The 12,552-nt window shown below is 38.6% G+C and overlaps 1 protein-coding gene across 1 annotated transcript; it reads right to left on the bottom strand.

Moving 5' to 3' along the window:
* Nucleotides 1-415: 415 nt before the first annotated feature.
* LOC130910966 (beta-mannanase/endoglucanase A-like) lies at nt 416-1,666 on the bottom strand. The gene is made up of 3 exons (XM_057828638.1): nt 1,588-1,666; nt 1,150-1,213; nt 416-1,075 (listed from the first exon to the last, which is right to left on the bottom strand). Exons 2-3 carry the CDS (start codon nt 1,187-1,189, stop codon nt 576-578), a joined length of 540 nt encoding a protein of 179 aa, XP_057684621.1. The 5' UTR covers nt 1,190-1,213; nt 1,588-1,666; the 3' UTR covers nt 416-575.
* Between the last annotated feature and the right edge of the window lie 10,886 nt (nt 1,667-12,552).

Genomic DNA, 12,552 nt, shown 5'->3' with positions numbered 1-12,552 from the left:
GGCACACCTGACGACACTGGTTGAAAAACACTGCTGTATAACATATTGCACATCTCACGAACAATGAGATTTTTGTCTCTTTCATTTTAAGTGGGCCAAATCAATTATATTAAAAGTAAAGTCATGAAAATTGCTGCTGTAATTTCATTCTTTTAATAAGCCATGTAATTTGCTGTGATCCAAGGTTTTGAACAGGCATGATACTTGTGTGTGGCCACGGCGTACACATCTGATGTTGCGCACAGTGGTCCTTGGTGTGCTGAAGGAGCTTGTGTGTTTGTTCAGACACATGAAAAATTAGAGGGAACATTGGATGGTGATTACCGCTCCAAAACATATCAGAAAATAAACAGACTTTTTGGGGTCTGACGGCCATTTGACAATGGAAGAAAGAAAGCCAGACGTACGTGAATTGTCATGCATTTTATTCAAGCAAAGGTAAGTGCAGGAGCGAGGAGAGCACAGCATGGAAACCAATCAAATGTTTTCATGTCACACCTGAACGACTACAAGGAACAATTGATTAATAAGCGAGAGAAACGTCTTGATGGCGTCTGAACTTTTTAAAAGCCCTGTCACTTTCTGTCGTCGACTGTAGGAGGTTTCGGCGTGGTAGTCGTTGGAGGATCTGTCGTTGTCGGCGTTGGAGGATCTGTCGTTGTCGGCGTTGGAGGATCTGTCGTTGTTGGCGTTGGAGGGTCTGTCGTTGTCGGCGTTGGGGGTTCTGTCGTTGTCGGGAATTTTTCCGAGCTATCGAATGCCATAACCCAAACTTTGTTGCCGACGACGCTAACGGAAATGCCGACGTGCGGGTTCAACTTGAAACCTATTTTGTCCCCTGCATTCAAACACGTTATATTAGGGCTTGGCATAGGCTCAGGGGTGGGAGTGGGTGTGGGCGTGGGCGTGGGCGTGGGCGGAGGCGGATGCGTGACCAAGTCCACTTCAGGCGTGGACGAAGTCGTAGTCGTAGGCGTAGGCGTAGAAGTGGGTGCAGGCGTGGGCGGAGGCGGAGGCGGAGGATCGTCTTCATCAGGGGTTGTGTCCGTCAGAGACAACGGGAGGCTGACGGTCCCTACGTTGGCGGAGTCAAGTTAGACGCTTGTGCCGTTCCTTTCGATAGGTGTTACGAGGGCTTTGACGACTTACCGATCAGCAGGACGAGCGCCAACACCTTCATAATAGCCATTGTGTCAGACGATGTAAGATCTTTCTGAAAGACAGAGCAAAGGAATGCTTAACATGAAGAAAATGTATGCTCCTGGTCCCTCCTCTCACTTACCCTCAGCCCTTGTATTGTTTTCAAGTTTGGCTATGCAAAAATCTGTGATACTTTTTACGTACCCAAACTTCAAGTGTCAATCTTGACCAGAAAAGTTCAATCACAAATTGAATGTGGACAGATTTCCAACCAAATACAAGCTCTAAAACGCCGACATGCCACGGAAGCCCTTTTTTCTAGCCTTAAATTTTTAGTGTCCAATGTCTTCCATTGTCAAGTTTGTCGCCTTTTTTCCTTCCAGCGTGTTGGACAAGGCGGAGTGCATGCAAACGACCTGAATGTTACCAAGAGAAGGAGATACTCACCAGGCGGAATCGAAAAGTCTCTGCTCAGTGACACTCCCGCTCCGGCGTTTTATACTTTTCTCGTCAGCCGCAAACAAAGGCACCGAGCTGTAAAGCTTTAATTAATTTCTAATTCATTCCTCACGCAGGCAGGTGTGTAATGTCATGGGCGGGTCTTGTCAAGCAACATTTTCTTCTTTTTACTTCTATGCGCTAATTGATCAATTAAGTGAATAAGAACATTGTTGAACACATTGTGTCACTTGACGACAAGTAGAAACATGTTGATGGAAATGATGTGAAATTTTTTTTGCGGTGCTCATTAGTTGGGGAAGCTGCTGGACCCCGTGCAAGGAACTTGGACGTGGACGTGCAGTTAACTGTGACTATTCCAACTGACCTTAGCGGACAAATGAGGCCACGCCAGTGTGAATCGGTGCGTTTCACTGATGTTCTGATGACATGCCAGATTGTGTCATACATCATGAGTTATAACCAACCTAACCGAGTGCTTCTCAATTATTTTCTGTTTCGCTTCCCCCCCCAACTCTGCCAGCACTGTAAATCGTATCATACTGTATGTCTGCAGAACATTGTGTCCTTTTTAATTAAAAAAAAAAAAAAACTTACAATAAAGTATAACTTATTATTTACATATATTGTAGTTATTATCAGAGGTGGGTAGAGTAGCCAAAACTTTTACTCAAGTAAGAGTAGCGTTACTTCAAAATAATATTAGGTAAAAGTAGTCGTCAAAAAATGTATTTGCAACATTGTGAGTAACTGCTTATATTTTTGTTGGATTTTTATCAGTTTTTTTTTAACAATGGTATTTTTTTTTCTGAGAACAAAAGTTATCTATTTGGCCTATTGTTATAATGATTCGGTACAAAAACCCATTACTATGGACTATGGAGGTAGATTTGTGTCTTAATTATTAAATTAAAAAAAAAAGTTGCTTCAATCAAAATATATCTTTTCAATCAAAGAAAAAGTAACTTCAATCCCCCCCCAAAAAAAGTGTTTGAATGCAAAAATAAATCTGAAACTCAAAAAAATGCGTTTGAAAACTTCTTCTTTTAAAATTTAAGTCAAGTCTTTTCTGATTGAAACAACTTTTTTGATTGAGGTAATGTAGTTTTGCGTTTGCGCCACATTTTGTCTAGGACATTTGTGTCTTTATTATTCAATCAAAAAAATAAATTGCTTCAAACAAAAAAATATATATTTCAAATGAAAAATCAATTCAACCAAAAAAAAAAAAAAAAATTTCAATCATAGAAAAAAAGTTTTTGAATGCGAAAAAAATATTTGAGACTCAGAAATTCACATTTGAACACTTAATTTTGTCATTGAAACTATTTTCTTTGATTGAAGCAATCCTTTTCATATTTAACTATATATATAAGTTTGGCTAGTTTTCCGCTATACACTGCCAATGGGAAAACCCATTGGCAGTGTATCAAATACTTGTTCTCCCCACTGTGTATATATATATGTGTATAAATATATATATATATATATATATATATATATGTATATGTATATTTATGTATATAAGGGCTGTCAAACGATTAAAATTTTTAATCGAGTTAATTACAGCTTAAAAATTAATTAATCGTAATTAATCGCAATTCAAACCATCTCTAAAATATGCCATATTTTTCTGTAAATTATTGTTGGAATGGAAAGTTAAGACACATGACGGATATATACATACAACATACTGTACATAAGTACTGTATTTGTTTATTGTAACAATAAATCCACAAATGGCATTAACATTCTTTCTGTTAAAGTGATCCACGGATAGAAAGACTTGTAGTTCTTAAACGATAAATGTTATAGTTGTTATAGTAATTTTATATTAAAACCCCTCTTCATGTTTTCGTTTTAATAAAATTTGTAAAATTTTCAATCAAAAGTAGAGTTAATATAAAAAAAAAATAGAGTGACCAAAGTCTAAATTTTACGTGTATTTTGCATAGCTATTTTGATATGGAATGCCAGTTCATTTTGCACTGTTGTTAAACTATGTCAGAATATGGCCTCATTACTATAGACTGAAGTGCTTTTCTTTTTGTGAACATTTTTTTTTTGAGAGATAGCACAACAAAAATAATATTCCTTTCACTAAACGATACTTACAGTGAGGAGAACAAGTATTTGATACACTGCCAATGGGTTTTCCCATTGGCATTGTATCAAATACTGCCAATGGGTTTTCCCATTGGCATTGTATCAAAAACTTGTTCTCCCTACTGTATGTTTGTTGTGAAGGAGTTGCCAATAAACTCTCACAGTCTCACAACTACTAATTCTCCCACGTTGAGAAGAAATAACATGAGTATGGAACGGCGCTGCCCCCAAGCGGCCGGTGGCATTTTCTTCACTCTTAATGTCCATAAACGGCCTCATTGTAATCTGTTTGAGGCAATATGCGAGATGGTCATTCACCCAAGCGCCAGCAGAGGGCGGCAAAACTCCATAACAACAAGTAAGCGTTTCACTGTACTGTCATTTAAATCTGTCTGAGCGGGACATCTGCGTTAATTGCGTCAAATATTTTAACGTGATTAATTTAAAAAATTAATTAACGCCCGTTAACGCGATAATTTTGACAGCCCTAATATATATGAATATGTATATATATATAATGTATGTATATGTATAGCGGAAAACACAGACAATGCTGAAAAAGCAGTTTCTGCTCTTGCACCCCTTTTTCAAATAACCTGCTGTATTTTAAGCCAAAAGAACTGTTTGCTTTGATAGAACAATATGTCTACCTGTATATGCTGCCATAGCAGATTCATGCCGCATGAAGCCGCCGAATTATTTTTAATTTGTCTGTTTTACCCTGGAAACCCCCTTTAACAACGTCGCGCAACCGCTTTTGTTTCAACCTAGCCATAAAAAGAAAAAAGCTAAGTGATCGTATTTATTATTCGAAATGTCTGTCATTTTCAGCCATAAAATCCCCCCAAAATCCGGATATGGCCATTCACAGCTGTGTCCCAACACGCGGTGATACGTGCTACATGGAGTTTTTATGATCGGAAAGAGGTAAGTACGTGATAATATCTCGTTAAAATCATGGCGTCTTTAATTATGCTCTCGCCTGCTCTCACCTCCAGTTAGGGTTTTGCTGTTTAATTTTTATTTAAATTTTTTTTTAAACACCCTCCTGTTCAAAATGTTGCTTCCCCCAGAAAATTGAGATTTTAAGCTTTCCAATAATGTAGCACACATCCAATTTTCTGTTGAAAATGCTTGTGAATAATGCTTAAATCCCTGAATTCTTTATAGATATGGACCTAAAACAGTCTTGAACCTTGGTTAAAAGCAAAAAAAAAAAAAAAAAAAAAACATGCAGGTAGCGTTCATTTTCCATAAATATCGCAAACTATGGTGCTATTCAGTAAGGAAATATATAAACAATATATATAAACAATATATAAACAAAGAGCTTTTTATATTCAAAATTCTTGTGAATAATGCTTAAATCCCTGAAACATTTATAGATATGGACATAAAACAGTCTCTTGGTTAAAAGCAAAAAAAAAAAAAAAAACGTGCAGGTAGCATTTATTTTATGTAAATATTGCTAACTGTGAGGCGAGTCAGTAAGGAAATTAGCGGACGCCATATGTAAACAAAGAGCTTTTTCTGTCGAAAATTCTTGTGAATAATGCTTACATCCCTGAATTCTTTATAGATATGGACGCAAAACAGTCTCAATTCTTGTTTAAAAGCCAAAAAAACGTGCAGTTAGCATTTATTTTACATATATATCGCAAACTATGAAGATCGTCAAAAAGGAAATTAGCGGCCACCATATGTAAACAAAGAGCTATTGACGTAAAACAGTCTCGATTCTTGGTTAAAAGCAAAAAAACAAAAAACAAAACAAAACGTGCAGTTAGCAGTTATTTTACAAAAATATTGCGAACTATGATGCCAATGCAGTAGTAATTTCTCCCGTTGATTTTTTTCACAACGTTTGAAAATACATGCATGGTACAAGAAATATAATAATGACCTTGAATCCTCGAACAAATAATTCCTGAGACAATCCTTCCTGTTTGTATGCAGTACAGCTTTCGTACATTCTCAACCTAAATTCGGCGTTGGATTCCAGCACGTGTTGACTAACTGCGACCGACTGCAAATAACTGAAGCAGACTGTCGGACAGCCCCCTACTTGAAGGCGTTACGCAGTGGCTGACGGATGTGACCCTTCAATACAATTATGAAGTCTAGGACTGTACAATAACCCATTACATAACCACATCAAGCCAAATAAATACATTTTTAAAAAAATCATTGAATTCCGACGAGAGAAAAAAAAATTACATAAAATAAGCATTATTCGTCCAAAGAGCATGACTGCTCTCTGGTGGTGAAAATAGTTATGAGCTTGAATCGTGAAGTTCTATCATAGTATAAAAATACATTCAAGGTGCATTTTTTTGACCATTTGGTACTGAAAATTAATGTTGCTAATCAATTTGAATTTATTAACTCATGAGGACAATATGCCCAAAAAATTGACAGAAAAAACAAAAATTTACAGAACAAAAATGACAGTTTCATTGGACAGAGGGAAGTTTTTTTGGACCATTTGATGCTGAATTAAAAAAAAAAAAAAAAAATCAATATATAACTAGAAACTGCAATTTGTGGAAAAATTACGATGGAGCTTTGCTGTGGTAGATACAGATCTCTTAGGTCACTTCCTGTTGATTTGGGGACAATTCAAGGACACAGATATTGATCTAAGAATAGAGTTGAGGAATTTTTTGGGCCTTTGCAAGGCAAATAAATACAACTTCTGGAAAAAAAAAAAGCCTAGAACTAGATATGACTGGTAGCTTTTGCATTACATGGAAAGCTACCATCAATTCCATATGGATGCTTGATTTCCTCACTCCCAAATTTAATCACCTCTTTCCTCTTTTTGTTAATAATCCATTTGTTTTCACTTTTGAGTTATTTCAAACATACAGACATACTGATTACATTACCTCTGCTTCTGTAGGTAATATACGGTATGTTAAGGTTCAGGAAAGGTTACATGTTGTTTGACGGGTCGGCCGGAAAGTATTTTGAGGTCACGCCCGTCCTTATCCCTGAGAATTCCCTTGGAAGCGAGCAATTGAGCGGACGCCTCCAAATTCCAATCGGGTATGCAGAATGATGTTTTCACTCAGTAACAACAACAAAACTTTTTTTTGGGAGAAGAACACACCCACTGAAGCACAAAGGACTCCGCACCTACCATTCTATTGAGCTAGTGATTACATCTTCCACAACAAAAGCAAGTACATCGAAAGCAACTGTTTTGTTTTGCCACAGTGAGTCATCTTGCTATGTTGACGTTTGCGAAAGTTGAACAACACTCATACATTTCTTTGGGAAACTCCTTAGTTAACTCATTGTCCATAATGTGTGTGCAATCATCCAACCCATTAATATTCATGACGTTAGCAATTGTTGCTAGGCGGGGCAACCTCCCGTTTGTCCCTAATAGCCAAATTCACTGGTAAAGATGTGGAAGAACACACAGGCGGGGCAACCTCCCGTTTGTCCCTAATAGCCAAATTCACTGGTAAAGATGTGGAAGAACACACAAATGTTCAGTTAAAGAGATGGCTTGAGTGTCGAGGGCTGAAAAAGACGAGCCGACCTGATCCAGAGGTACAACCCCTAGCAAAAAGTATGGAATCACTAGTCTCGGACGAGCACTCACTCAGACATTTTATTATGTAGAACAAACTCAGAAAATAAGCTTGCAAGAATAATGAATTATTTCAAAAGTGCAACTCTTTAGCATTCAGAAACACTAAAAGAAATGAATAAAAAAACATTGTGGTGGTCAGTAAATGTTACTTTTATAGAGCAAGTGTAGGGAAATATACCGTATATGCAATTACTCCATTCTGAGGGGGAAAAAAATGGAATCATGAGAAACAAAAAAATAACAATCAAAACACATCTCTAGTAGTTAGTAGCGCCACCTCTGGCTTTTATGACAGCTTGCAGTATCTGAGGCTTGGACTTGATGAGTATTCTTCATCAATTTAATGCCAACTCACTTTGATTGCAGTTGCCAGATCATCCTTGCAGGTCGGAGCCATTTTTTTCCAATTTCCACCACAGGTTTTCAATAGGGTTGAGATCTGGGCTATTTGCAAGCCATGACTTTGACTGGATGAGTCTTTCTCCTTGGAATGCTTGAACAGTTTTAGTTCTGTGGCATGATGCATTGTCATCTTGGAAAATGACAAACATATTTTCAATTGAAGGGAATAAAAAGCTGTCTAAAATTTCAATGTAAACTTGTGCATTTATTGAAGATTTAACCGCAGCCATCTCGCCAGTGCCTTAGCCTGACATGCAGCCCCATGTCATCAAGGACTGAGGGAATTTTGATGTTTTCTTCAGCAAATCATCTTTGTAAATCTCACTGGTCAAAAATCTGCATAGGACATTAGATCTGCACTGTATCTATAAAAGCAACATTTACTGACTACAACGTTTTTTATTCATTTCTTTTAGTGTTTCTGAATGCTAAAGAGTTGCACTTTTTAACTAGTTCATTATTTTTTCAAGCTTTTTATCTGAGTTTGTTCTACAAATTGTCTGAGTGAGTGCTCGTCCGAGACTGGTGATTCCATAGTTTTTGCTAAAGGTTGTAGCTTTTTTTATCGACTCCTTTTCCTTGTGTGCATTGCCTTACGCCACTGGCGATGACATTCTCCCGTTTCAACAAGCTATCCTTATCCATCATATGCCCTTTCTTTCTTATATATTATATCCTTTGATTGTCTTATGTCTCTCTTCGACCATTCTTCAGGGTGATATATATTGCTATTTTTGTGTAGCGATCGCAAATGCTACTCAGTGACAGCCAACAAGCAGTTTTAATTTTTTCATTAATAACAAATCTTAATACCATAATTTATCCACACTACCTCCTTACTAAAGTTGTTTTTTGTTCTTACATGTAACAACAGTAGCCACGTTTACATGCTGACTTTTTTTAATACCGATTCAAATCATTCCGAATGGAAATTTCACATCAGCTGTTTACATGTCACTTCATCTATTCCGATCCAGCGTTTACATGTGTCTGCCTTTATTCCGAAAGGACGTTTGACAACTGCCGTCTGACATGCGCAGATTAATCAAAACAAAGCGTCACGTTGCAAAACATGGAGATCGATCGTCAGATCAGCTGCTGTTCTAACTTTTCGAGTGGAAACAAAACTTCAGAATGACACGCCGTTCATTTAAAAAGTTGTGTGGGTGCGCTGTGCGTGTGCTTGGAAGCCATGTTGCATGTGACGTTACTTACGTCACCAAGTGACGTCACCACGTCAGTACGGAGCATGTGCAGAAAGAACGCAGCCAGACACCATTCCGCTTCCCTGTTTACATGATATAATTTTACTTCTAATCGGTTTGGGAAAAGGAATATTCCACCCCTGTGAATCGGAATGAAATTCCATTCGGTTTGGGCCTGTTCATTCCGAATTAGGTGTTTATATGGAACACATTTATTCGGTTTGAACAAATATTCCGATTGAAATTGGAATATTTGGCTCCATGTAGACGTGGCAAGTGGCAGTCAAATACCATTTTAATCTGTTTCAGGTCATTCATTGTCAGACAGATGCAGCGCGGCAAAACACGGCTTACCTCTTCGTCCTCTGTCGAACCATGGCCCCCAACAAAATTTTAACTGCATATGAAATGTGAATGGCTTCACCTTGCTGGCGTTAAACTGTTCTTTTAGATGTCCTGCGCAAGTTGATCCATTCCCCATATTTTTTGCTTTTACGGCTTCGGGAAAACGTATCAAGAAAAACATCCTTCATATGTCGTGATGCCTAGAGTCGTTTCTACAAGTTTCATAGCAGCAGTGTTTACTTGGCATGTTCTTTTTTGAAAGATTACTGGCAGAAAACAACCAGGAATAACATGGGTTTTATGCGAGGGCGTGTCTTTGTTGACCCACTTCCGTGTAACGATGGCGACGTCACGGTCTAAAAATAGCATCCGTGCGATGAGCTATTGAAAATTGGTCTCAAATGTTGTCCGTGAGTAAGTTTTGACCTGCAAAAGTGATCTGGCAACAGAATTTTGACGTAACTGGCAGAAAATGGGTAAAGCAGCACCCATGATAAGTCGTCTGCTCCAATGCAAAGGTCTTGGTATTCGTGCAGGACGTACATCATATGCAGTATTCAAGGGCTTAGGTTTGGTCTCAACATTGGTAAGGACGATATAACCAGTGTTGAGTCGGTCGTGAACGTTGTTTTATTGTTTTTTTTTAACGAATTGTTTGAAGGAACGAGACTGAACGAATCACCTTCTGCAGTGATTAGTTCTTAATTGAGAGGCTAAATGATCACTGCAAATAAATCTGCATTGACTTATACTAACTTTCATGTGTATTGGTTCAGGTGATACAACTTTCGATTCAAACCTTTGTTTTCAAAAACTAAGAAACATTTTGAAGTGCAAGTCCCTTTATAAAAAAAAATAAAAAATGTTGAGCTATCAAAAATTGGTCCACTTCTGGGGGACACTGGCGCTGCCCTAGACTCAAACTAAAGTATAGTAATATAAAAATGATTTGGGAAAAATTTTACAAAAAATAAAATAAAATAAAAAATCAGGTATCCAAGGACCGACCTACATCTCAGGCATACTAGACTACTCCAAGACTCGAACCAATGCCAATACTCCCATGAAATTCTGATCTGTAATTTCATTTCACAGATTTTTTTTTTTTTCTTGTCAGTTCATGTTTATGTCAGGGACCCCCTGAAGTGGACCCATTGTTGTACAACTAATATACTGTATGTATGTTTTTTTCAATAAAGCACTCTGAAGCCACCGTGTTGCAATATCAAAATGCACATCATGCGAACAATTATCCAATTATCAGTGACCATGTAATTAAGCTCTGATTTTCACAGAAAGAATATTTTGTTTGAGAAAAGAAAAAAAAAAGAAAAAAGTGCTCTATTGTTATGAGCATGTTATATGTTGGTTATATGTTGGTTTCACCACCTCCTTGAGTTAACTGGTGGTTTGACGCTTCTTTAATTTTTACTTGAAGGAGAACATTTCAATAGAAATGTGGTGGTCCTAGCCCACACTCCCCTCTACTGGCTTTTATTGTTGTTACACTTCTGTTTTTATGTGGCATGAGTTCAACCTTGGCAGGCTGGATGTAGCAGACCTGGGAGTGCACCTGCAGCTCATCGCAATCAACACTGCTTATAAGGCGCGGCCTGGGCAGCAAGCAGGTGCCAGATGATTCCGTGATGATCGGTCATTGAACTCTTGACTAATCTTGTTTTTTGCCATCAGGACACCCACCCTCCAAGCCCTCGCTGCCACAGCCATTGTTCAATAAAAACTAGTGATGGGTCCAGTGGCACTAATGCGGTTGGTGCGCGTATCGCTACAAGAAAATCACGTGACCGATGCATGAACTCATTGAACTGTGTCGACACAGTCATGACGCGGCAAACTGGTTCAAAAGGAAGCGCGTCTGTCAACGCGATAGAGCTGCTGAAACAATCCACATCTCACGGTTACTTCCTCGTTGTCTACATGCTGTGGAAATTGACGTGACTCAGGGAAAACGCACTTGTAATCTTCCATTCATAGAGGCAGTCCGACATCCGGGCATTTAATGACATCACCAGCCACAACAAAGCGTCGACATATTGACAATGGGGTAAAAGACGAGTCACTTATAATAGAAATGCATTGAACTTTCGTTTTATTTGCCGTCTTTTTTCCGTTAGAATGGCTAAAAGTTGCTGTGTTGCGGGTTTTCACACAAGGAAGAGTTCTTCATTGTTCCACGTGAGAAAAAAAGGAGAAACATGGCTGAGCGCAATTAATCGAGGAACAGTAAAAGAAAACGGTTCTGTGGACCATTTTCGCCTGTGGGAACATAAATCCAAGCATATTTACGTTTGCAGCCGACATTTTATTACTGGTGAGTTTAATCGATTATTTTTTTGCCCCAATTAGCTGCTACGAATGAATAGACTAGGCAGTGGTTATTTTTACCTTAACCGGCAACTCGCAAAGCGTTTTTTTTTTCTTCTTTTGCCGTGAACTGCTCTGATTAGTGAATTGGTTATTATGCCGTGACGTGTTGAATGCTAAATAAAGCTTGGAGGCGAATTACCGGTAACGGCAGAAATAATCACTTCGTATATACTACCAACTTTCGCAGTTCCACACAGTAAATATTCCACGTAAATGATAAAGGTCAACTTACTGGGTGACTTTATGAGGTAGTTGTACATGTTTCCAAACTCCACTGCAGGCCATTCCTTTGTTTTTCTAGCTATCAGCTGCGACTTTGTATCGGCAGCTTTGTACGCCAATAAACGCTAATTTTAAATTGCATCGCCTCCTCGCATCTGTCGGCAGTGACTCGTGATAATAGTAAGCCACGTTTAGGACGTTTTTAGCTGAAATATATGAATTTCAGACGTTTGTCTATGGAATGTTTAGCTGTGCGTACGCTCTTCACAAAATGGCGACACGTTGCTAAGCGAGGTGACATCGTGACATCACGCCGACTTCCTCCATTATATAATTAATTTTAAGGTAACTCTTAGTTTATTAGTGTGACGGGTACACACGGGTCCGTCGTTTGCGGTGCGTGGAAATATCCCTTTCGCTGCTTTCACGAGGTCTCGATGGCTGCTAGCTTAGCGGTCAGAGCATTCGCCATTCGTCCTCGACGTGTCGTGCGCGCGGGTACGAGCCCTTATCTGACCGTAATAAACATATCGCGTCGCACGGCGCGGCTCCAAGCACACAACTGATTACGACAACTGACAACGTTATTTTTTTGCATGTGAAATGTCGCATTTGTACTTTCAACCTGTCATATACAAATAGAAGCCACCTCCTCAACGCTGAAGCATTATTGGGCCAAGC

The sequence above is a fragment of the Corythoichthys intestinalis genome, chromosome 22 (genome assembly GCF_030265065.1).
Source record: "Corythoichthys intestinalis isolate RoL2023-P3 chromosome 22, ASM3026506v1, whole genome shotgun sequence".
Classification (NCBI taxonomy): Eukaryota; Metazoa; Chordata; class Actinopteri; order Syngnathiformes; family Syngnathidae; genus Corythoichthys; species Corythoichthys intestinalis.
This window is presented reverse-complemented; position numbering and strand designations above follow the sequence as displayed.